Source organism: Arvicanthis niloticus, chromosome 2 (assembly GCF_011762505.2).
Source record: "Arvicanthis niloticus isolate mArvNil1 chromosome 2, mArvNil1.pat.X, whole genome shotgun sequence".
Lineage (NCBI taxonomy): Eukaryota > Metazoa > Chordata > Mammalia > Rodentia > Muridae > Arvicanthis > Arvicanthis niloticus.
Genome location: NC_047659.1, coordinates 105,202,168 through 105,228,075, shown reverse-complemented (window position 1 = coordinate 105,228,075; position 25,908 = coordinate 105,202,168). Strand labels below are relative to the sequence as shown.

The following is a 25,908-nucleotide window of genomic DNA, read 5'->3' as shown; positions in this document are numbered from 1 at the left end:
AGAAGTGACATAAAGAGAAGGAACAATTGTTGTACATAATAACGTGAAAATCTCCTGGTGGTGTTAATGTTAATATAATTTTTTTACCAGTTGTTTTTTCTGTGGGAAATTTACCATTTTCTCCTAACACTCTAACATCTTTTTGTAGAAGTAATTATTTAAAATGGCCACTAGTCAAGCTATCTAAGCTGCAGCAGTTCTGCCTAGCTCAGCCGCCATGTTCCATGGCTGGAGGCCACATGCATGCCATGTGCAGCTAGAAACGGCCAGCCAGAAACAACAGCCCTGCCACCCACGAGATGCCAGCATGGGAGATGGCTCTGCCAATCTTCCACACGCCATCTTGCCTTCCATGTGGGCCTGGTAGGAAATGAGACTCTAAAGCTTAAATATTAATCAAAGGCTTTATATATTTGTAATGCTCAATAACAATATGCCCAAATAATTATAGATGTTTCCCAGTTAACCCACCTAAATAAGTTGTTACCCAGGACTGCTCTCGGCACATGTGTGGTCATCCATGGCACTACCTCTCTTCCCCTCCCCTTCCTCCCTTTTTCCTCCTCTTTCTCTCCTTACTCCTTCCACCTTAGCTCCTCCCAATTTGTGGGAAAAATGCCCCACTACATTTTTTGAATGTTTTTTCTTTTTGTGGGCAAGGAATACAAGAGGATTCTTGAGCTCCTGTAGGTCTTAATTTCAGGAGTTATTCCTTGGCAGAAGTCTTGCTTAGAAAAGAAAACAGTTCTATTGGAATATTGTATCATATTAACCTGGAAAGCCAGCCACTTCACGCCTGTCATTTATCTTTTCACAGAAAGACTTGCCCATCTCTGAAGCTTTAGAGAAATAAAAAGCCAACCCAAACCAAAACAGGACAAACAACTGAACACATTTCTGCTTTTGTAGCTCACAGTGAGCTGACAGACTTTACTTGTAGAAATAAAAACCACTTTGTTCTGATTACACCAAGGAAGGCTATTCACTTGAGAGAATAATTGTATAATGACCACCAGAACCTTAGAAAGATTCGGTTCCTTTTTTTTTCCCCCTTCAGAAGAGCATGCTGAAATAGTGATGATCTAATTTGCTAGACTAAAGGAGCCATTCTTGGCACTTGACAGATTCTGGATTAAATCACATTAGCACTACCCTGCCATGGCTTGAGGTTTAATGCCTGACGGGAAAGCTGGTGCTCTGGGTCAAAATATTTATCTTGTATCCAGATATTTGAACAGAACAAACTTCCTCTGTTGAGAATTTAAAAATGCCAAGTGACTTGAGTAGAGTTAGCTATGTATTTTATCTATTTCCAATCATAGAAACTGTGAGGTTGAGGTCTTCTAATTGTGCTTTATATTAGTTTTTGTGTGCTGGACTCAGGTTTAAACAAAGGGCCCCGTGCATGAGCTAGTGACACCTGCAGTTCTTGGCATGCGATTTGGAAATAGAATATTATGAGACAACTTGAAAGGAATTGCATGTTCTGCTCTCATGACAGAGTTAACTTTGGCTAAATGCTTATATGTCTTCATTCATTTGTCTTTAGTCATGCTGTTTGCTTATATTACAAATTTTCTGTTGTTAAAAATTAACACATAATCCTGTTTTTCTTTTTAATATTGACTGTCACAGTGACAGAATAAACACACACACACACACACACACCTTCAATATACACATCCATACATATGCACATATAAGTATAGAAACACATACATACACACACTCACATGCACACCCACTGCCACTCATCACAATATGTTTTGGGAAAAGAGTGTAAAACCAGAGTCACCATTTTAAGGGGTTCTTGGGATTTTACTTATTGAGACATCCTGTTACCCTGTAGGAGTTTCTATAGGTTTCATTTTCTCTGCTAAGTAATGAGTCAGCAGGCAGCAATAAGAAACAAATTTTATTTCAGTTTATGAAACACACACACACACACACACATATATATATATATAGAGAGAGAGAAGCAGATATCTGTCTATCTATCTATCTATCTATCTATCTATCTATCTATCTATCTATCTATCTATCTATCTATCTATAGAACAGGCAAAGCACACAGAAGAAAATTTCTCCACAGAGCTGAGATATAACTGGAATCCATTTTCCCCTGGAGCCCTAAGGCAGGGGTTAAATGCCTTTGGTGGTCTGGGACAGTCCCCTATCCCATTATTTCTGATTGGTTAGATTAGACAAATAAAGGGGAGGTCTACAACTTCAGCTCAACATGTTCAGGTGTATCCTTGAGCATATCTAACTAGGCTGAACCAGTCAGCAGGAAGGAAGGGAGGCCCTGCTAGTAGAAGAAAAAAAAAATCCCTACAGGTCAGCAAGTTATGGGTGAAGCCCAAAAAGTTTGCCATCGTTGTTATTGATCGTTGTCCCCTTTCCTGATCTGTCTAGCTCCTGGGCCCTCATTCCTATGCCTGATGCTATAGGTGTTCTATCATTTATGCACTTGACACCTGGTTAGCCAGGAGTTACAGCTCATCTACTTGCAGGGTAACTACGATTTCACATAGACTAGAGAAGCATGACAGGATGCAGATAGGAGGGCATCCTCATTTCTTGTTTCTACCACATCCCATGCCATTTGGATATAGCATCTCCAGCAACCACCACAGAAATGGCCATTTCCAGGGAATGTTTTTCAATCTATCCTTAGGCCAAGGTCTGTAAGGTTTTTGTTTGTTGAGCTTACATATTGATTTTCTGTTTCACAGTGATACCAAATTATATATAATGATGTATGGTATAGGACATATACACTACACTGAGTACATTTATTTATGATGGGAAACAGCATTATTGTTATAGTTTATGAACTATTTGCACATTTATCTAATATTGAGTAATGAATACAACACTGGGTGATGCACAAATGAACTTTATTAGAAAAATTTAAAAGTATATAAAATTTCATGTAACATAAGACTATGTTATGTGTGTTCATATATGACACAAAAGGAGCCTAAGCAGATTGGATGTTTAGTTGCCATGATCCCCTTCCTGAGTTCATTTGCTTTTAATAAATTAAAACAACACACTTTTTATGTAAAAGTATCCCCTTGAAGTTCCCAAGATGTCAGTCCCAACAATTTTCTTATTTTTAAATATATTAAATTTTTTTTGTCTCACTTAATCTTTGAAATTTTCATACATGTGTACAGTATATTTTTAATTTATTCAGTTTATATACAGTCCCTACCACATTTCTCTTCCCCTTAACCTCTGAGGGGGTGATGCCCCCCACCCCCAGTATCCCCCAACCTTGGCACATCAAGACTCTGCATGGCTAGGCATATCCTCTCCCTGTGAGTCCAGACAAGGCAGTCTAGTTAGGTGGTATATTCCACAGACAGGCAACAGCTTTAGGGATAGTCTCCACTCCAGTTTTGGGGGGACTAACATGAAGACCAAGCCACATATCTACTACATATGTGCAGGGGACAGCCTAGGTCCAGCCTGCATATGCTCTTTGGTTAGTAATTCAGTCTCTGAGAACCCCCAAGAGTCCAGGTTAGTTAACTCCGTTGGTCTTCCTCTGGAGTTCCTATCCTTTTGTTGACCTGCAATCCTTCCTTCTACTCTTCAGTAAGAGTCCCTGAACTCCATCCAATGTTTGGCTGTGGGTATCTGCATCTGTTTCAGTCTGCTGTTGGGTGGAGCCTCTCAGAGGAAAGATCATGTCTGTAAGCATAACCGAGTATCATTAATAGTGTAAGGGATTGGTGCTTGTTCATGTGGTGGGTCTCATGTTGGGCAAATTATTCTTGGCCATTCCCTCAGTTTCTGCTCCATCTCCTGTCCCTGCATTTCTTGTAGACACAATATATATTTTATGTTGAAAGTTTCATGAATGGGTTGCTATACTTATCTCTCCAATGGGTTTCCTGCCTGGCTACAAGAAGTGGCCTCTTCAGGTTCCATATCTCCACAGCTGTGAGTCTCAACTAAGGTTACCCTCAATGATACCTGAGAGCCTCTTTCCTCCCAAGATTCTGGGATGGACTCCCACCCCTCCCAGCTGCAGATTTCCATTCATTCTCCTGGCACTCTTGCTCTCTCCTGTCTCTCCCCAGACCTGATCCTGAAAACCTTTCTCCTCCCCATCCCTGCTCCCACCCAGTTTCCTCCCTCCATCTGTCTCCTAAGACTATTTTATTTCCCCTTCTAAGTGAGATTCAAGCATCCTCGCTTGGGCTTTCCTTCTTGTTTAGCTTCTTTGGGTCTATGGAGTACAGTGGGTATCCTGTACTTTATATGGATAATATTCACTTATAAGTGAGTACATACCATGCTGCCCTTTTGGGTCTGCATTACCCCAGTCAGGATGATAATCTCAAGTTCCATCAATTTGCCTACAAAATTCGTGATGTCTTTGTTTTTTTTACTGAATACTGAATAGTATTCTATTGTGTAGATGTACCACATTTTCTTCATCCATTTTTCAGTTGAAGGGCATCTAGGTTGTTTCCAGTTTCTGAATATAAACTGCTATGAACGTAGTTGAGCAGGTGTTCTTGTGGTATAGTGAGGCATCTTTTGAGAGTATGTCCAGGTGTAGAATAGTTGGTTCTTGAAGTGAAACTATTTCCAGTTTTCTAAAAAACTGCCAAACTAATTTGCAAAGCGGTTGGTATACAGGGTATCTTGATCATACACACCTCTCCCTCTCTCAAGAAATCCTCATTTCATCTCCCTCACAACTTCATGTTCTTTTTTTATAATGAGAAATCTCTCTATTAGTTTGTTCTTTAGACCACTGGATCCAGTTAGTGCTTTATATGCTCAGTAACATGAATCATCCACTTAAACATGAAACCTACCTGTGGTCATTCCTAAAGAAAAGTATATTGTGTCTCAGCAATAGAGTCTTATCAAATTCTGATGGGCAACCAAAAGAATGGCAATAGCCTATATTGTTTTAGATGCCTCTGGAACCTCACTGATCCACATAACTTGTAGGGAGGTAATCAATGTCCAGCACTGAGATTTTCATTTAATGACATGTCTTCTGAGATCTGCATTGTTCCCTAATGGAAGATTCTTCTATTCAAATTCTTTCAAAAATTATGTGTTAATTGCTTGCCAACAAGTAGGGTATTCATAAAACTTTCTCGTAATTCATTAGTTTTGGTTATGCATCATGTACCCCTCTTACCTGGCTAGTTTTATGTCACTCTGATATAACGTCATCATAGAAGAGGGGTCTCAATTGAGAAAATGCCTCCACAAGGTTATAGGCAAGTCTGTGAAGGCATTTTCTTAAGTAGTTATTGATGTTGGTGTGTATGTGGGTACTCAGCCAATTGTGGATGGTGCCTCCCTGGGATAGTGGTCCTGGTCCTATAAGAAAGCAGGATGAACAAGCATTAAGCCAAGCCAGTAAGCAGCACCCCCATATGTCCTTTGAATCAGCTCCATGCCTCAAGTTACTGCCCTGTTTGAGTTCTTGTCCTGATATCCTTGATGATGGACTACCACTTGGAAGTGTAAGCTGAATAAACCCTTTCTTTCCAGCTTGCTTTGGTCATTTGTGTTTTCATGGTGTTTTGTCACAGCAATTTTAACCTTGACTAGTTCCTTCCCATACCTCCCTGACTCCATCTCTGCTTAACCCTTTAGCTCCCAATATTCTCCCCCTTGTTCTTATTTTATATATATATATATATATATATATATATATATATATATATATATGATATATATACATATCCTTTACTATCCCCTCTTCTTATATCACATATATATAATATATCTTGAAATATACTATGTATGTTGCAAGACCATAGGTTCCAAAGAATGCACACTTCATGCGTATTTTGTTTTGTTTAAGTTTTCACCTGGGTCTTCATTTCTCAAAACCTGCCATCACTCTACTCCCTGCTTGAGCTCTTCTGCCATCAGTTGTCCCCTCTCTATTTTCATTTTATCTATGATCTACAACTCTTCCAATGTGTCCACCCCATCAATGACCTATTTCTAGTTTCCTAGATTCTACATGTTTGTGTATATTCTATATTAAAAGCCAAAACAAGGAACTTGAAGCTAGGACACTCATATGAGAGAACTTGTGGCATTTGTCTTTTGGGATTGGATGAAATCACTCTGTATATTTTTTCCAATTCTGTTCATTTTTCTACAAATTCCATAATTTCATTTTCTTACAGTTCAGTAGCATTCTATTGTATGTGTATCCACACTTTCATTGTCCACTTCTCAGTTGATTTTTATCTACTGTGATCTCATTTCTTAATTGTTATGAATAGGTGGTAATGAACACAGACATGTAAGTGTTTCTTTAGTAAAATTTAAAGTCCTTTGGGTGCATATCCAGTAGTGGAATAGCTGGTTATATAGTATTAGATCTACTTCTAGGGTTTTTTTTTTTTTTTTTTTTTTTTTTTTGGTTAAATTTCCCTACTGATTTCCAGAGGGTCTGCACTGCTTTACAGTTTCAGCAACGATGTACAGAGATTCCCCTTTCCCTTCATTCAACATGTGCTCTCATCTGTATTTCCAAAGATTGCCATTCTCACTCATGTGAAGTAGATTCTTAAAACAGTTTTGATATGAATTTCTGTGATGGTTGAGGACATTGAACACTTTCTAAAGTTACTAGCCACTTTAGTTCTTATTTTGAGTATTTTCTATTCAGTTTTCATATGGTTGTTTCAAATGGCCATCAGTGTTAGTTCTCCCTCCTATATCCCCCATTTTCCCTTCTGCTAGATTCAGGGTATCTGGTCTTATTTTGAGGTCCCTTACCTATTTGGAATGAAAGTTTATTTGGGGTGATAAATATGGATGCATTTCCACTTTTCCAGATGCAGCCATCTTGACGAGAACCATTCAGTGCCTTTCTTAGAGACTACTGTAGTAGGGTCACTGGGTTCTGGTGAAAGCATATTAGCTTGGTCATTCATGATTGTGCTTTTGTGCTGAGGTTAGAGTTACATTCTGGCAGCTGGAGTCATGATGTTTTAGGTGTGTCAATGTCTGATCTTGTCTCTGTTGGGTAAATATTCTGTTTTTTGGTTGCTGTTGTCCTTTCTGGATCCTAGGCAAGCATGGTGGCAGTGTAAGGAATGCTTCTGTCAGCCAGTGGATGGCAGAAAGGAATGAAGATCAGATAGGTGGAAGGGTGGAAGGGCCTGCAGGAAAAAGGTAGAGGAATTGGAGTTTTCATTCAGAGGTGGAGTCCCAAGAGAATGAAGGTAGAGTTGGTGAGGGGCTTTTGCAGGCAAGCTGCAGGCAGAATATAATGTTGTTTTGTAGTATTTTCTTGAAACTTACTGGAATGAGTAAAGTTGCTAGTATATTTGTATATGTGTACCTGTGAGTATATATGTACGTATATGTGTACAAATCCATGAGTATTTGTATGTATGGCAATGTCTGTGTGCATGTATATGTGTTTGTGGGATTTCATTGAATCCATGGATTTCTCTTGGTGCTTTCACTTCTTTTCCAGTCTGTATCCCTTTTATTTCTTACTATGTCTTATTAATCAAAGACTTCCAGAATTACACTGAATAAGAGTGGAGAGAAGGGATGACTGTTTTTCTCATCTTACTGGGGGTGTTTGGATTTTCACCATCTCCATTTAGCATGATGTTGGTTATATGGCACACACACACACACACACACACACACACACACACACATATATTTAGGACTATATGTGTGTACACATGTACACATTATATATAAAACAACAATCAGTGAAAAAAAGGAGGCATGAATTTGAAAGAGAGCAAGGAGGAGTTGATGAGAGGTGGTTGGAGGGAAGAAAGGAAGGGAGAAATTATGTATATAATCATTAATCTCAAAATAAAATGAATAATCTTTTTTTTTTTTTTTTTTGGTTTTTTGAGACAGGGTTTCTCTGTATAGCCTTGGCTGTCCTGGAACTCACTCGGTAGACCAGGCTGTCCTGGAACTCAGAAATCCGCCTGCCTCTGCCTCCCAAGTGCTGGGATTAAAGGCATGCGCCACCACCTCCCGGCTTAAAATGAATAATCTAAACACATTAAAAATACTTTACTAGAGCAGTCACTACTCAGAAGTCAGAAGTTGAGCTATAAGCTCTGGGCTGACCTACCCATGGCTACCCAGGTTCTCCAGCCCAGCTCCCTGGGTAAGTCGGTGGCTTTTGTAAATAAACTTTTGGTGACATGTTCAGTTTTAGAATTTTGACCAGCAAACTTTTACCTGTATATTTATAAATATATCATGATTCTGTGAAAATGTATTATCAAATAAAAGAGAAAACATGGTGGGAGAAACCATACCACTATCTACAACAATAAAATTACTAAGTGCTTACCAGCCCAAATTAGAACAAGCTCACGTCAGCTGGACCTCCACACCCTTCCCAGGAAACTGTCTGCCAAGTTCTGCTGTTCAGAGGATGAGAGAGAAAACTTTCTGCAGAAGCTTGTCAACATTTACATACCCTTTAGCCTCAAATGAGAGTCAGCACCTCATAGGAAAGCAAAGCCCTCTTGTTAAAATTTTACCATACAACTTTTTAAAAGGTGTGGAAAGTGTGCTACATATATAGTGGCAAACTGCCTGTCTAAGACTTAGATGTGGCAGAAGATGGGGGCAGAGGGGAGAGAAAATTAAAAGGAAGAAAATAAGAAGAAAAGAGGAGAGTAAAGGATTAAGAGAACAAAATGAAAGAAAAACAGAAATCAAAGACAGACAGAAGTGAAGAAATAACTAATGGAAGAAAAGACGGAAGAGGGGTAAATGGGGGGCCATAAGAGAAAGGGAGGAGATGGGGGGGGAGAGAGAGAGAGAGAGAGAGAGAGAGAGAGAGAGAGAGAGAGAGAGAGAATCGTGAAGACTGGAAAAACATGGAGACTGAACATCACAAGTTCTCTAAGATGAATATTTGAACCTGACTGAAGCAGAATTAGTTTTGAAAGCAAGTCAAGAATTTCACAAAAGGCTGGCGATTCCTGTATAAGGTTCACATTTAGTTTCCAGCCCCCATGTCAAGTGGCTGCTCACAACTGTACCTCCAGCTCTAGGAGATGGAACTTGCCTCTTCGTGCCTTTGTGGATACTATCCACAAACTCTCCATCTCTCTCTCTCTCTCTCTCTCTCTCTCTCTCTCTCTCTCTCTCTCTCACACACACACACACACACACACACACACATACACACACACACAAACCCACCACACATACATACACACTTAAAAATAAAAAATTCTTAAGAAATAAAGAGTTTAGTGAAAATATACACATATAACAGAAAATACTATATACTCGAAATGGGTTTAAAACGCCTGTCAGTCAAGTACAAAAACATCTACCATGAAAAATGGCCAGAAAGTTTCAAAAAGATAGAGAATGAAAAGCCACAAGTATGTAAAAAGAAATGCCAAAGTAGTTGTGCAGTAGTCATGAATAGTCATGGAAATGTACTTTGTACCTGGAGAGGGCTGTCTTCTTCCATTCAAAGTGCTTGGAGTTCTTGCCTACCTTTACAGCTAGAGAGTTGGAATGCTTAGTCTCCTTTCATGCCAAAGATGACAGAAATGACTGATTTGTCCCTGAAATCCCACCCATAATTTCAAGAAAAAATTCTTTAAAGGATACCAACAGGGAACCAGATAGTCCCCCAACAAGAGTCTAAACTGCATCTTGGATAAAAAGCACCAAGAGGATACAGCTTTCTCATTGGTTTCTTTGAGCTTAGGCTTGTGTCTTACTGGAGATTTAGGAGCAGGTAAGTGTTCCTAAAGACAGTCTTGTGGTTTGGGAACTATCAAAGGAGTTGGGAGATGTGGGGACAGTATTATTTAAAGTGTTATTGTTCCACAAAGAAGGATGAGAGGTAAATTAAGTTTTATTAAGCCCAATATTAAAAAAAGAAAGCTCGAAGCTCCAGTGTTTTGGCCACTGTGAGTAAGAGGACTTGAACACTTGCATCACCCCAATTCTCAGGTTTGAGATGGGGGTTGCTGTAGCTGCACACAAACGGACCCTCTACCCACGAAACTTGCTTTGCTTATCCTCTTCTTAAGCATCCTGTTGTGCAGGCTTTCCATGGGGGGGGGGGGAAGTGCGATATTTCAACAGTGTGGTTCTCATGAATTAGCAAAGTCTGATTTTACACCCTAACCCCTTTTATTCCTAGCCACCAAGAGATTAATGAAATTATGTGGGGACTATGCATTTTACAGTTTACTCCAAATCCACTAGTGGCCTGCAACAGTCCTGAAAGAATAAAAGGTTGGTTGGTCAGTTGGTTTTAAAATTCAAGGCTCCCCCTTTATTCCCTTTCTTGTTCAAACCCTGGCTCTCAAACAGTATTGTAACAGTCACGAGCAAGGCTTGGTTCAATCCAGTTGGCTGTACCAAGTGTTTCATCAGAGGCTGACCCTGAAGATGCAAGTGCTCATCTTGTATCCAGCTCCAGAGGATGCTCAGGTCTTGGTCCAGAATTATACTTTGAAAATCTCTGACCCCGATTTTCCTTCTTTGGTATCACTAGGATTTGACCTGCTTCAAGTTTATTAAACAGTACTAAACCACCTCACCATCCTGATTATGTAAATTGCAAGGTACAAGTAATAAGTTTTAGCAGTTGTTGCGAAGGGTGGGCTGCGTAAAGAAAAGGTCGTTTAATTTGCAAATTTTGAATCTGTTTTGAGCAGCAGCCAAGACTTAGATTGACTTTTTTTAACGATCCTGTTAATTGTCAAACTGGGGCAGTTAAGACTCCTTTGATCAACTTTCATAAGGATCCTGCTAACTGCCAGACTGGGATGCTTGCTCTTCAAAGCAACACAGTTAGTACATTCTCATAGTAATTTTAAATTGAACAATTTAAAGCTTTTGTTCATCCTGTTTTTATTATTTGGCGAGGGTTGTTGGAGATTGATTCCTGCAATTGCAGTTATCATATGTTATTTATACCGATACCTGAACCATTGGGAAACATTACAATATGCCTATGTATCAATCCAAACAGTAAATCATTGGTAAAACTAAACAAATCTCCTTTGATACAATCAAAACTCTTTTCACAAACCAGTTTCAAGCTTATATTCATTACTGGTTTCATTTCCATTTTTCTCAGTCTATTATCTTGGACCCATTCTTCTCAATTAGCAACTAGTAATTTGTCTCCTGCTGCTGCTCTCAGTGACTGGGGATTTTGCATGACAGTTGACTAGGCTCCTGGTGTCTCCTGTGCTTTCAGATCCAAACTAAGCTGCAGATCACACCAATTTCGTAATACATTTTTCTCCTTGGGTGTTTTCCCACCTACAGAATATATTTAGAGATTGTTTTACCCAGTGTAAAATATGTTGATGCTACACTGTATCCCATTCACTCAATGGAGCTTTGTAAAGCATGAGCTAAGACAGTTCTTCTAAGAGTCTGGCTACATAAAGATCGTTGTTGGATGGCAATCCTCATGAGAGTACAGAGAATAATGTGAACTAAGCAAATAACTATTTGAACAAATCGACTTGAGGATTGAACAGCAACAGCCTTCTAGAAGCCAAGGAATCTCATGCACTTTCAAGTACTTTCAAGATTCATGCTGATATAATTGAGATTAAGAAAGCATTCCTTAAAAAAAAATCAGTCCATAAAGTAGAAGATGTGAAAGTGGGGATGTTTGCCCAATATCTGCTGTATTGCTTTCTCCTTGCTGTAAAAAGAATTGCTGGTGCTAACTAACACCTCAGAAGGGAAAGTTGTTTATTCTGGTCCGTGGTTTCTTTGCCACATGTATTTGAGCAGGACATCACAATGACAGGTCACAGGAGAGCTAGTCATTTCTGGCAAGCAGTAGGTAGAGAGGCGAGGACAGATATTACAAGACTGTACCGTGGACCTTTCCTTCATGATTGGCTTCTTGTTAGACCCCACTTCCTAAAGTTTCCAGAACCTCCCATACAATCATCTGGGGATTGAGCATTTAACATATGAATCTATGGTGGATATCACATATTAAAAAACAACTCCTTCAGTACACTGAATTTTCATTGATGAGATATCCTTTACATCTTTGCATAGATTTGGTATTAATAATTCTTTGTTTGGGTTTTGTCCAAATAGCACTGCCAGACAAGTGATCAGTGGAGATCAGGAAGTGAGGCTAGAAGAGACCCCATAATCTGTCAGTCAGCACATGTAGACACCTGGAGCCTGGAATACAAGACACAGACTGAAGAGTAATCTTACCTGAGAGAGGAATTATCGCAGCGTATGCTTCACTCCCTTTAACTTCTTTGCTGAGGTCTTTCGTAGAGCACCCACTGATTCTATGATACTTAGTGTACCACTTGGATTGGAAAGTAGGGCTCCAAGTTCAAGAAAGTTCTTTCAGGCTTATGCATTTGGAATTCAACTGTTGAACAGATGCAGGGCAGCTCACAGTGAAATCCTGGGTTGAAATCCAGGTCAACTCTATTGCTCTTCTAGCCACGCATTGCTCACCCAAATATTCCCCAGGAGTTTCACGACAAGGAGGGATTTTTATATTGACTACAAGTCTTTCAGAATGGCACTACTCCAACAGCAATTTTAAAAAAAAAAAGCCAGATTAAATTATTATTTAATTTAAATTAAATTAAATTAAATAATATTAAAGCCAGATATTTATGATTGGGTCAAATTTATAGTATACAAAAGTTCTGCAGTCACTGGATAATGAATTTACTTTATAAACCTTTGTGTTGTTTTTGTATGGCATGTGCATTATAGAAGTGTACAAGGGAAATGAGGAGAAAGCTCCTAGTGTGTGCCAAAGCAAAGTGTAAAGGTATGGACTGTTCGAAGACCCAGCGTGATGGAGAAGTGAAACAATAGTGGCTTCAGGTCACCCCCTTTGCTTTTGACTCATTCCCATGCTTTGTCAATGTGACAACCCTACCCATTTCTGCTATCTCCCCAATTCTAACTCTGTGCTTTTGGTACATTGGGTGGCTAGCCTGCAAATTAAATGTCAAAGTCTAGGCATACAATGTTTGTTCATTTGATGTAAGCAAGAGAGAATTAAATATGAACTTTGGCAAAAGTCTATTAATAATTGACAAATAACGGAATTGTCTGGGCATAGAAAGCAATCCATGAAAACCCTCCAGAGTATTTGAGGTTGCCGTACCCTGCCACAATGTTGCCTCGACTGGTCTGCATCAGTGATTATGAACAGCATGCCCGATCAGTACTTCAGAAGTCAGTATATGATTATTACAAGTCTGGGGCAAATGATCAGGAGACTTTGGCTGATAATATCAGAGCATTTTCTAGGTAAGAAACTTTGTTACTTGTGTTTTTCTATCACCCAAAGACATTGCATAAGAATGAAATATAGTTTTATGTGGTGGCATAAAAATGATCCCCTGGATTTGTGCTCAATAGAGTAGAACATTTCCAGCATATGAGGAATCTTGATGTCTTGCAGATTGGTGGATTGGTGGCAAAAGTGAGCCATACCTTTTCTTGAACTGTGACAGTAATTAATTTAACTATACATACAAATTGTCATAAATGCTGATGGCTCCACTTACTTTGAATTAGAGTGTGACAGAGAATGCCTGTGTTGATAGACTAGGACAACTTTAAATGCAACATAGCCACCCTATCCAGTTGAACCAGATAAGATTATTGCTTCCCATGTTCCCATCCTATTGGCTTTCTCAGGTATCATTCATCTTGATTATGGGTTGCTTACACTTTTGCTTCAGATTGCAGTAAGTGTGTGTAGCACTCATCTTTCACCCTTGCTGTCTCGCACCTTCTGTAAAATGCTTCATATCTCTCTTCCCACATCATTTTCCCCAGGGTTTCATATTTCAGACACAAGACAGTAGGTGTCATGGTTTATGCTTTCTTCTTGTTGTAAGAACAAAAAGTTAAATAACTTTAAACGGGTGGGTATGTTTTCCTTCCTTCCTTCCTTCCTTCCTTCCTTCCTTCTTTCTTTCTTTCTTTCTTTCTTTCTTTCTTTCTTTCTTTCTTTCCTTCCTTCTTTCTTTCTTATTTTTCTTAGCCAAGTAGCTGAAGGAGCTTTCCCACATCTCACTCTTACCATGTCATTCCTCTTCCACTGTCATCCTGCGTGATGGCAGTGGGCATCGGGGCTCTCCATTCATGATTAATTAAACAGAAAGGGACAGAAAATATCCAGGGGTATCTGCCTTCTTTTCTACGTCTTCTTTGATCTGGAGAAAACCCACTCAGAATCGCCTTTATGTTTCATATTAGGAGAAATTAAACCATTTTAGTCAAGGCAGTCTCTTGTTGGCAGGAGTCATGTTACACACAGGTTGGTAGTGGAAGATGGGTGGGCATAGCATGAAGGGCAGAATGTCTTTTTCCCAACCTCTGAAGTCTTTGATTAGGCTTTCTCTGAATCCTTCCTGAACACACAAATGCTGGGGAAGTTTTACATGGGGAGTTGGTTAATAGTACAGGAGCTGAGAGGCCTGATCTTTACCAAATTATTATTAACTTCTTCAACATTTCTTGCTCTTACAAATGTTCCTTCTTGGGTTCATGCCACTGTGTTGCCCAGGTAAATAGATTTCCTGAGTGCTCTCCTTAAACAACATCTTAGCTCTACTGGGCTTTTATAGCCAAAGACATTCCATGCCCTTGACTGATGTATAGGGCTGATATCTGAGCACTGCTGCTGGTGATCACCAATTCCATTTCTATGGAGTCTTCTCTACTCTTTTATACAACTCAGCTCATATGGTCCAACTTATTAATGTATTTATGGTCCTATTAAATAACTTCGTATATTGTCAAACTAGCCATTCACAATAGGCTGGCCTGGGACTTAGTTATCCTCCTAACTCTGCTTCCTGAGAACTACAGGAATGTGCCAAAATGCAGGACAATTGATTGAATTATACTTTGAACTATTTGACAGACAAGATTGCTACAAGCTGAGGACTCAACAATGATGCAGATAGAAAGTTTCTACCAACAGAAACTTGCATTTCAACAACTACACATTGACTTAGCTTCCATAATCTGATAGGTGGAGATGGTATAAGATACTCCCCAATTAACACAAGCATACACGAGCGCGCGCGCACACGCGCACACACACACACACACACACACACACACACACACACACACACACACACACAGAGGGGGAGGGGGGATGGGAGGGAGAGGGGGAGATGGAAGAGAGGGAGAGGGAGGAGAGGGGGAGGGGGAGGGGAGAGGGAGAAGGAGAGGGAGAGAGAGAGAGAGGGGGAGACAGAGAGAGAGGGGGGAGGGAGAGAGAGAGAGAGAGAGAGTAAAAGACAGTAAGGCAGACTGCCTTGCTGACCCTAGAAATTCTAGAAACTTTCTGAGGCATAGAAGACTTGATGTCCAAGTTTTAACCAACCAGAAGAGTCTTGCAGCTTCTGTGAATTCCACAGCACTCCCAATAGAATACCATCCTAAGTGTGGACTAATTTATCCCCATGATACAGGCTCTGAAACTGGGAAAGACAAGTGCCATGTTTTTCTTTTTGTTTCTTTAAAGAAATAGAAAGGCATTCAGCAAAGTTCTTCAAAGGACAGCTGGTTCTTAATGTTTGTACTCCAACAAATATCAGGTGTAATTACCTCTCCGACATCTCAACTCCTCCCCTACCTTGTGGTTCTCTCTGCATGACCCTTGATTTGTTCTATTGAGCTGGTCATGTGGAAATAGGAGAATTTCTGCTGACTTTGGTAGCATTGGCTTGATACCAGGAAGCAAGTCACCCTGAGGCTTCTCATTCAGTTTCAGATAAAGGCTACAAAACAATCAGAGACATAACAAAAGGTCAGGGTGTTTCAAAGGCATTTGTGAAGTTCATCCCCTCCCCCATTTTTTTTTCTCCCACCAGTACAGGAGAATCTTCACAGCACTGTTCATCAGCACTCAGATCTGACAACCACACTTTAGAGTTCTGGAAACATGGGCCACTTGTGCGACCCACAACTAGCTAAAGATGTTTCTTGGTCTGATTCAGGACTAGTATTATCATGACCAGAAATAATCTCATGAAAGGATGAATAAACTGAAACACCCAGAAGAATGAAATTCCCTGTTGCAAATATGTAAGAACAAGGAAAAAGGTCAGAATGCCAGGTTGCTTCATTGGGGTGGCCTGGCCAGACTGGGGCTCATTTGAAAAGGTGTAGTACACCATTTCTTTTACACACTGACATAAAGGAGCCTCCTCACTCAGGTTTGTCACACACTCCCTGCCTTTCTCTGAAGGTGTTTCTGATGGAAACTTTTTCCACAGTTTGATTATTTAGTAGGATCATGAGGTCAGAAGTAGAAGTTGCCCCTTCCTGCTGTATCTTGATTGACACTGACAAATGGGAGGTTTAAGTTCAACAATCTGGTAGATAAAAGTTATGTCAGTCTCAGTTTGTTATTTGGGAAACGTTACAGACTCGATAGTGGCGTTTTCAGTATTATGTAAGCAGAACCGTTACAACAGCTCTCCGCTGATCCATGAAATAAGTGAGGAAGTAGCATTTTCAGTCAATTGCTTTAAATTTGTGGAGGGAAAAGTTAAGATAAAGAAACGGGGACACTGTACGTTGTTGGTATTTTAGGACTACGGAAAAGTGAATTTCTGGTGGTTCGCCGTGTAATAAGTGGGCATAAGACTTCCATACTATGGAGTTTGTGAATTCTTTCAGGGAGTGGTTTTGTCTGTCCGAGGAGCATGTACCCCTCTTGAGTTTTTGATTAGTTAGAACCTAGGCCTTTTTTCTATGTGAAGTGTAGTTTGAAAGTCCTGTTGTAAATTTCTTTGTTCATTTTGGTCTTTTAAAAAGGTTGTTACTCAATGGTTTAGCAGATCTCTCTGTCTTAACAGGCTCTTCCTAAAGCAGACACCACATGAATGCAACATAAGGTTATGGTGAAGAGTTATTTCTTGTATAATTGAGGCAATAGCCATTGAAATTTGGAGTAGTTTTGTGTGGGCGCACGCGACGGGTGGGGAAGGGGTGTCAAAAATGGTTTGCAACTGTCTGGTAAAGTTATTGTCATTTGTAAAACACCAAAACCTGGAGGATGCTTTACAAGATGTACAGTTTCCCTTTTCACTCGCTTTATTGAATTTTACCCAGAAACATAGGGGTTGAAGAGTCTCTGTAATATCTGAAACAGAAAATGTAATTATTCAAAGTGTGAGCATGTCATTATTAAGGTGACTGCGCCACCAAGTGGACAAGTGTAAGGCTGTTTATTGACAGAAGGAGCTTTGGTTTGCAAATGGGTGACATTTATACAGGTACCTTTTACATATGCACATGTAAATATGCATGTGCAGGAGTGTGCACTCACAGGCGCACATGTGCGTGCGCACACACATGGGGGAGGGGAGAGAGAGAGAGAGAGAGAGAGAGAGAGAGAGAGAGCGAGAGAGAGCGAGCTGGTATCCAATAGTGCTGTGTGTCCACATAACGTCTTCCATTGTTCTGTTAGTCATAAATAAATATTAATGTCAATGCTTTTCAAAGCTGGTGTGTCTGTCCCCACTACTAAAATCTCTTCCTCTCATTCTAACAATACTCTTAGAGATGATTGGTAATAAAATCTCCCTCCAGGGCTTCTGCCTCTTCCTCTTCACATTGGAGATCAAAGCACCGGGCTGTAAGTGTCTGTGGTGAGGAACAGATTTCCAGGAACAGAAAGTGTGGTGTGATGGAAAATGATGACTGTTATGATGGTCAAAGAACAGCTCAGGGAGAAACCAACCAACCAACCAACCAGCTTAGGAGCCACCTGCTAAACTTCTTTATCACTTCATTTAATGCTTTGTTTTAGTTTACTATGTAAGAAATGTTAGATTGCAAACTACTAGCAGGTCCTCAAGGTAGAATTGCTACTGCTCCTCCTCCTCCTCCTCCTCCCCCTCCTCCTGCTCCTCCCCCTCCTCCTCTGCCTTCCTCCTCCTCTTCTTCCCCCTTCCCCCCACCCCAGATAAAACAAGTTTTATTCAATTAAGGACTTTCTCTTCATTTCTCCAGTGTGAAGTCAGTCTTCACTATATTTGCAAGAACAATTTCAACCTCATTAGAAGTAGGTTGAAATCTAGAAACTCAGCATACAGGACTGTTGGTTAGGCTTATATGTGTGTCTAAACAAGATATTTATTTTAATAATGCCCAGCCTTGATCTGCCTACAATGAGGAGACTAACTGACATAAGCAAGTAGAAAATATATATTCTGCTCATAGGAAAGATAGGTTAGTCTCCAGTAAGATTTATGGATACAATTTGGCTTAATAACTTCTGTTCTGACTTTAAGGAATCACAGAAAAAAATAATTTACAATGATTTTCAAGAATTAAAAAATTTAGCTTCTATTAACTATTTTGAAACAAGAGCTTGGCTGACAAAACAAGTAACCAAAGGTGTAACTCTTCCCTCGTGTTCATTCATCAGCAGACACAGTATTTAGTTAATAACTATGAGGAAAATAATCATAAATGCTTTGAGCTACTCTCTCTTACAGAAGGAAGATCCATACGTTCTCCAATCTAAATGCAACCTCTAGGACTTTTTATATCATCATCTAGGTCTACGGAATGTAAAATAAAATCTATATTCACCCCAAAGCCTATAAGTGGCTGTTCATAGTGACTCTTTATCATCAATACAAAATAGAAATATCCCAAGTGTCCCTCAGGAACAAATATCCAACTAAGGTTCCCTCTGGGATGTGAAATAGATCAGTCCAATGGTATAAGCTCGTGATACACGCACCAGCACAGGTGGCTATCAAGGACACTGTGTCAGGCTCAAAGGCTGTCCACTGTATGAGTTCATCATATGATATTCTTTAAAAGCAGAAATACGAGGATGAAAAATACAGTCCAATGTTTGTCAGAGGTCTGAGGTAAGGAGAAAATTTTACTATGCAAGGGAAGGATTTGACTTAATGAAAAAAAAATATTGTTTTCTCTCTTAAGATAAAATATGTTAAAGTTTTGGTTACACCTTTGAAATTTTAAAATTATATCTATTGACAATAATATTATTTTAAATTCCAGATGGAAGCTCTATCCACGGATGCTTCGCAACGTTGCTGATATCGACCTGTCGACTTCTGTTTTAGGACAGAGAGTCAGCATGCCAATATGTGTTGGGGCTACTGCCATGCAGTGCATGGCTCACGTGGATGGGGAGCTGGCCACTGTCCGAGGTAGGGAAAGAGAGACAGATAGAGGCTCCCTCCTCGAACACCCTTCCCAGGATGCCTGTTGGTTTTTGTTTGTTTGTTTGTTTGTTTTTAAATTACTTTCCTTGGTTCTACCATCAACTTTCTAGGCTGTTGGTTCAGGGTAAGAGTCCTCTCTTCGTGCTTGACTTTTTCCTCTGTGAAACGGGGATCAGACTAGTAATTGTTGCATTTGGTTGCTGTGGGAGGATCACAAAAATTATACATATAAACGCCTGGCACCGAGCAGTGCTCAGGTAACATTAGTTGTTTTATGAGTAGTACTCTCGAGATCTCTACAAATGGAGATCTGAGAACTAGCTTGCCTAAGATCACAGGTCTTGAGTGGCAGAGGTGGGATTATTCCAAACTGAAATGATTTGCATACTGACAGAACAAAGGCAGAGATCCAGTTGGCTCTGTTTTCTTCTATGGGGTTAGAACTTGATTCTGTTTACTGGGTGGATTCTTTTCCCAGTAGAGCATTTCCCACCATCCCAGGAAGGAGCGAAGAAGAAAGGAAAACACTACAAAGAAATTCCTCCCCACGGCTAATAGGTTAGCTTCCTAGTTCCCTAGCAACACTGAATATGTGAAAGGCTGTACTAGACCTCTGCACATGCTGCTTTACAGGCTAAGAAGTGTGGCTGAGGAATCCTATTTGACATCCTTTGATGCCAAGTGGGCAAGAAATGAAGGGCCAATAGAGCATGAACTCAACGCTATTTTAAAGCTTTTTAATTCAGAGAATTAAGAATCAAATGGCTCTACCTTCTTCGTTGAAATGACTCCCCCAGAACTCTGCCAAGAACATCAAAATTTTGCTTTGACACAGAAAGTTTGTACTGAATAAAAGCCTAAGTCAGAGGCTGGCAGCATCCTTAATGCTGGAGAGCCACGTGCAGCTGGGTGTGCTCAGAGCCCCAGGGTTTAGTTCTGGTTCCAGAAACACACAGCTCCTGGGACGGAGGTGGTGGGAGATGGGAGACGACTAAATGAATGTAGAGGGGTGGGTCCATTTAAAGAAACTTAGGGCAACAAAAGTGGAGAGATGGGCGTGTTAGATTAAAACTTGAGTGCACCAAAATTTCCATAAATATCAAAAGGAAATATTCCTTAGGATATTGCAGTATTTTTGAGGAATTGAAAAATAGTTGAGAAAATAAGACTGCAAAGGGGTGATGTTCACTCCATGTCAATACATGTCAATATCCCTCGAAGAAAAAAGTGATCCAAAGACAAAAGTAAGAAAATAAGAAATTCATGAATGGAGATAAGAGTCAACAAAGGGAAATATTCCACTAATATGCAAAGGAATGTAAACCAGTATCATAATTTTATTTTCTGGATGTGAGATTATTTATTTTTCTGGTGTGATTTGGGAGAATGTTTAGTTTCCAACATGGATCAGAAGAATAGAAAGCAAGGAATCTAAGAAATAATGTGTCCCTCTGTATCAAGAATTTTAGATGTGAATTCCATAGGAAGCTGTAACTTTTTTTTTTTTTTGGAAAAATATTTGTACAAGGATTTCCATGATTTTAATTTTATTTGACATATGTTAGAAGAATTGACTTCTAATTAGAGATACCATGAGAAAAATGGCAAGCATGTCAAAAGAAATAAAAATTTGAAAATGGTACAGAAATTGATTATGATCCATATTCTCAGAAAGCCCAGAGAAGCAGCTACATTACTAAGCCTATTTTACACATGAGAAACTGAGGCACATATAAGATGAGTCACTTGCCCAGGGCTACATGATTCATAAGTGACTGGACTTGTCCAGATCCAGCAGTCTGTCTTCAGAACAGTGGCTCCTAACTACTGTGCGCTGCTTTGAAAATGCATCAGAAGCCATGAGTTTATAGCTTTAGGTATGTACGAAGCAGGACTCTGGGACAGTGAAACATACAATCCACCTTCGAACGAAGTGTAAAAGGCGTAAGGAATAGGGTTGGAGATGCCTGTCTTCAAGAATCCAAAACATCTGAGTCATAGCCTCTGAGGTTATAAGACAGCTGTTTACCAAGGAGCTCCCTCAAGGACCTCCGCATTCTTCCGGATTCCATCTGTGTTCTCATGATCATCTATGATGCGTCCTTCTTTTTAATATTGGAATTAATCAGCTCTGAGCAAAGGTTATTATTGCTTGGTTCGTGCATGTGGGCGTGGTCTGTCAATTTGGCCACAGTCTGTGCATTTAGGTGTGGGATAATGAGTTTCTTTGGCAGGAAAAGGAGGGGCCCTTGAGCTGGTGCTGCCGTTGACTAGGGGTTTTGAATTCATAACTTCTTCCTGACACTGTTAGCTTCTGGAGGAAATGTGGGCCAAGATAATAGCTCAGTGAAGGATGTAGTTAGCCACAAGAAACTTAAGCAAGAGTGGAGCAACCTTCATGTTTAGTAGATAAATTACTCACTGAAATGCAGAGAACTATCACAGAATCAAAAAAATCTATTAATTAATTTATTCTATTATTCCCAGAAAGAATTAGACAATCCAAGTCTGATCTTTGAAAATACTGTGAAGTCTGTTCAAGTTACCATGGAAGAGTCTTGTCAACCTCCTAATTATCTGGCCCCTAAATTTTGTATTTCCAGGGACACAGCCTATGTGTAAAGATAGGAAGTTGGGGCCAAGTTCAAAGGACAGAGGTTAGTTTGTGATCTCAGGACAAAGTGTCCCCATCAGCCTGTCAAATGAGACTAAATGAGGGTCATTCACATCCACAGGGAAAGGGCCGACCTGTGAAATTAGCATGTTCCCATCACAGTTCTAGATATGGCCACAGCACCACAGTCTCACATTCCTTGTGTGATTTCCAGATTTCTTCCTAGAATCTGACTCAAGGGCCCTTTACCTTGTCCTGTCACCACTGTGGGCTCAAATAGGTATGACGGAGATCCACAAATAGAATTCCCTGTTTTCCCATGGTCTGATGGTTTTAGAATGCACTACACATTTTATTTTAAATTTTGAGATGCAATGAGGATGCATACAAGGTTACCCGGTAAAACCCAGGGGCCCTTTACATTGTAGTGAACAGCTAATCCCTGGATGTAAGCCAGAGCTCTACATTCTAAGCATTCTAGTGTGGAGTCGTGAAATAATCTCTAGAAAAACTAACAGAGGTGGAGCATGCCACTAGATCGATTGCTCCCCAGACCCCCAGGTTCTCAAAATCTTCCTCTTTCAGGAAAGCACACTCCACTCACATCTTATCATAATGAAAACCACTCTGTTTTTGAACTAATACTTTTGTCTTCCACTTAATGCAAGTACCTCAAAAATTACCTTTCAAGGCTAAGCTTGATGTTGAATGAACATAGATAGAGGAGGTGAGGAAACGAACACTCTGTGCTCAGTGATGAAGGCAGTGATTGCCTGTTTTATCCCCAAGGGGGCAGCCGTGAACTTGCTTAAGCTGACTGTTCCTGAGGGAGTGAGGAGAGGCTGCCAGCTCTTCAAATAGCTCAAAAGAAGCCAGCAATCTCAATTTTTTTTTTTTATGTACAATTTCTTGTTTTTATATGTTAGCAAATAAATCAAAATCCTTTAAAACACTAGTTGGGGCAAGACCATGTGGGCCAAAGCAAATACTTTTGTGGGTTACAACTGTCCCCGGCTGTTCAGCAAGGACAACTAATTTATGTGCAAATTCACCACTAACTGCTTTTGCATCTTAGGGCCGCTCCTTGTCACTTTCTAGGGTTACTGTTTCCTCACTGATAAAGTGAGCAGCTTAAGGAAGCCCAGGGTTTTTGCACACCATGTCCCAAGAGGCTTGGGGCTGTTCTGAAGGAGCTTAGAAACTTAGTCATCACAGAGCATGCCTGCTGTTGTGAATTTAATATTTTTAAAAAAGTTCTTTAGGAAAAGCTCTTCACCGCTAAACAATACGTGAGGGGAAACCTGTCTGTGAGAAAACTGCAAAACAAAACTATCTCCGCATGGTGGTTCATGCCTGCAACCGCAGCATCAGGAGATGGAGGGTGGGGGTGGGGGTTGCAGTGAGTTGGTAGCAGGTAGGGAGGGCTACTTAGCAAAACAAAAATAATCACATCATCACAATATCCAAGAAACAAAGCCAGAGAAAGAAATCAAAGAAGACAGAACACAAAAGTTCAGATAAGTTCCGAGGAGAGTAAATGATCTTTTCACTTAAAAAGAAAAAATGGTTCTGAATAAATCACATTTAAAATTTCACGAACTACCAAAGACAGTTCAAAGTACATAGTTGGCCTCAAACCTTTTCCTGGATTTCCATCTTTTTTAAAGTGTGGTCTAAGGCAGTGGTTGGACAGCTTGGACGGGGTGGGAACCTGTGTGCACTTATGATTGTTTCTCACAATGCACCCCTGGGATATAGAATAGGAGTGGAAGGATATTTATCTTTGAATCGTGGTGAAGACACAGATAAATATTTGGTAAATATTTCAGACATTCAGAAAATGATACTTCAAATCCTGTGGAAAGATAACTGACATTTATTGAACCATTGATGTGTCTCAGGTTTTTAAATTTGTCTCATCTATTGCTTAACACTATCCTAAACCACATCTACCCAAATCACTAAGGTCTGGTGTTTAACTCTATTAGTGCAGAAACCGAGGCTGGGTGACATTTTGCTCAATGTTTTTATCCCATTAGTCCATGCTGACTGTGATAAACTGGTCAGCCGCCGATATTTCCCAATATCATGAATTGGAGCGAGAGGCCCAAGGCAAGCCCTATGTGCCAGTCTAAGAATATTAATCAAAACCATAGCAGTTTTACTTTTGATTTTTGAGAAGAAGGAATAAACCAAAGAAAATGAAAGCCATTAGTAATCACTTGGTCGTCTTGAATTATGTGTCAACAGAAAGTAAAGTTTCTAAAACTCTTGCGAAGTGGAGGGGTGTGGCAGGGAGCACCACAAAAAAATTTTTTAAGGCATTATGCTGTGACTAAATGATTTGCTGCAAAACATTGTTTAACCTTATTAATCCACTTTAAGAACTGGAGATTGTTCTAATAGTTAGTGAATGGTAAACGTCTATAAATAAGAGAGTTTAGCTTCTCCTCTCCTTTTCCTTTTTCCTTTTTGTCTTTATTCTTCAAGGAAGAAATCACTTCTGTATTTCACATATTAAAGGCACTAGCAAACAGTGATCATCAATCTTAGTAGCTGATAAATTAGGTGCTAGAAACCAAACTAAATTTGGTTTCTGTATGGCAAGATGGGTAGACCACTCTGATATAGTTAGATTCAGTTTCTGTTTTGCAAGGTGGGTAGAACACTCTGATCTCTCTTGTTTCTTTCATGGTCAGCCCAGCTGTTAATAGCTGAGCTATCTCTTCAGACTCAAATCTGATTTCTCAAATGCTTGTTGCTATGTTACAGGTGTTACCAGGGAAGCTCTCTCATTGTATGCATATAGTGACCACAATCAAGCTTTACCGTTTTCCATGGAGGTGCATAAGCCTACTTATTTATTGGCTTCAAACATGGGGAATAAATAATGAAAAAATTGTGTATACTTATATTTATGGCTTGTTATGTGGACAAAGACCACACGAGGGAGTGCTGGGACCTTATATAGAGAAAGTCACCACTGTCTAATGTGTTCCAGGAATGCTCAGCATATTAGCAAATTCTTATTAAGCTGTCAAAAAAAAGTTTTTTAACAAAATCCCCTCCGCTGGATGCAATTAGAGGCTATCACACAGGATTTGATGGGCCATAAAACTATTAAATCTGAACACTTTCTTTTTGAGCCTAACACATTCCAAAGTGAAGTTTGGGATTCAGCTGTGATTGGCCACCTATTAAGATGCAGGTGGAAGAGAAAGACACAAAGAGCTACACACTCCAGAGAATGGATTGCCGCACAGGAGCGCGTTCTAGCTGTTGATTTTTCTGGATTTTCCGAGATTAAGTGGTCAGCCTTAACACCGACGGAAAGAGCACTCAGCAGGAAAACATTGTCATTTCCTTTGCTTCCAACTCAAAACGATGCAGTTTTGAAAGTTTTATTGATTTATATATTTATGTGTTTTTCTAGGTGACCAGGGAGATATATACATTTCAACATTCCTACTAGGAAAAGAACTTCATTGTTCTCAGTTTTACGGAATCCAGGCAAAGCAGTGGGCTTGTTCAAAAAGGCATTTTTGATTTTTCTGAAAGTGGAGGGTATTTGCTGTCCTAGGTGTAATGTTTGGATTTTACATCTCTGCCATTGCTCCTCAAAATGGGCCTGTTCCCATTTTCATTTGACTGTGGAGAAGGGGATGTATGGGCAAGGAATAGTCAGTGGTGGACAAAAGAATTTAATCTAGGTCTCTCTCTCTCTCTCTCTCTCTCTCTCTCTCTCTCTCTGAACTCTGCCCAATATTTTGTCCATTTTTACTAAGAAGAAACAAAATTAGGAACAAAGGGGAACCAATCACCTCACACTTTCTCCAAATTATAGTAGCTAATCCTTTGGAAGGGAGTATCTTATTTTGGTAAAAAATTGAGCATATCAACAAGTAAATTAAAAATACAAAAATAACCAGTCCATGCTTTTAAAAAATCCTTACTTCAAGCCATTTTAGCTCAGTTTTATGGTTTGATTCTGCTTTTCCAGCAATCAAAAGTAATGGGTGGAGCACACTTCATATGTACTACATACACACACACACACACACA

At 39.8% G+C, this 25,908-nt stretch overlaps 1 protein-coding gene and 1 long non-coding RNA gene across 2 annotated transcripts in view; one reads left to right on the top strand and one right to left on the bottom strand.

Moving 5' to 3' along the window:
- Positions 1-2,883: 2,883 nt before the first annotated feature.
- Positions 2,884-8,434, bottom strand: LOC143441193 (uncharacterized). Its single transcript, XR_013108422.1, has 3 exons — positions 8,345-8,434; positions 5,177-5,361; positions 2,884-3,702 (listed from the first exon to the last, which is right to left on the bottom strand). It is a non-coding gene; the product is annotated as an uncharacterized LOC143441193 (long non-coding RNA).
- A 4,690-nt stretch (positions 8,435-13,124) lies between these two features.
- The window catches only part of Hao1 (hydroxyacid oxidase 1), a 50,293-nt gene continuing 37,509 nt past the window's right edge, over positions 13,125-25,908 (top strand). Inside the window, exons 1-2 of the mRNA XM_034495705.2 lie at positions 13,125-13,302; positions 19,066-19,217. Coding sequence (XP_034351596.1) covers positions 13,166-13,302; positions 19,066-19,217 — 289 coding nt within the window. The 5' untranslated portion in view covers positions 13,125-13,165. The remainder of the gene's footprint in view (positions 13,303-19,065; positions 19,218-25,908) is intronic.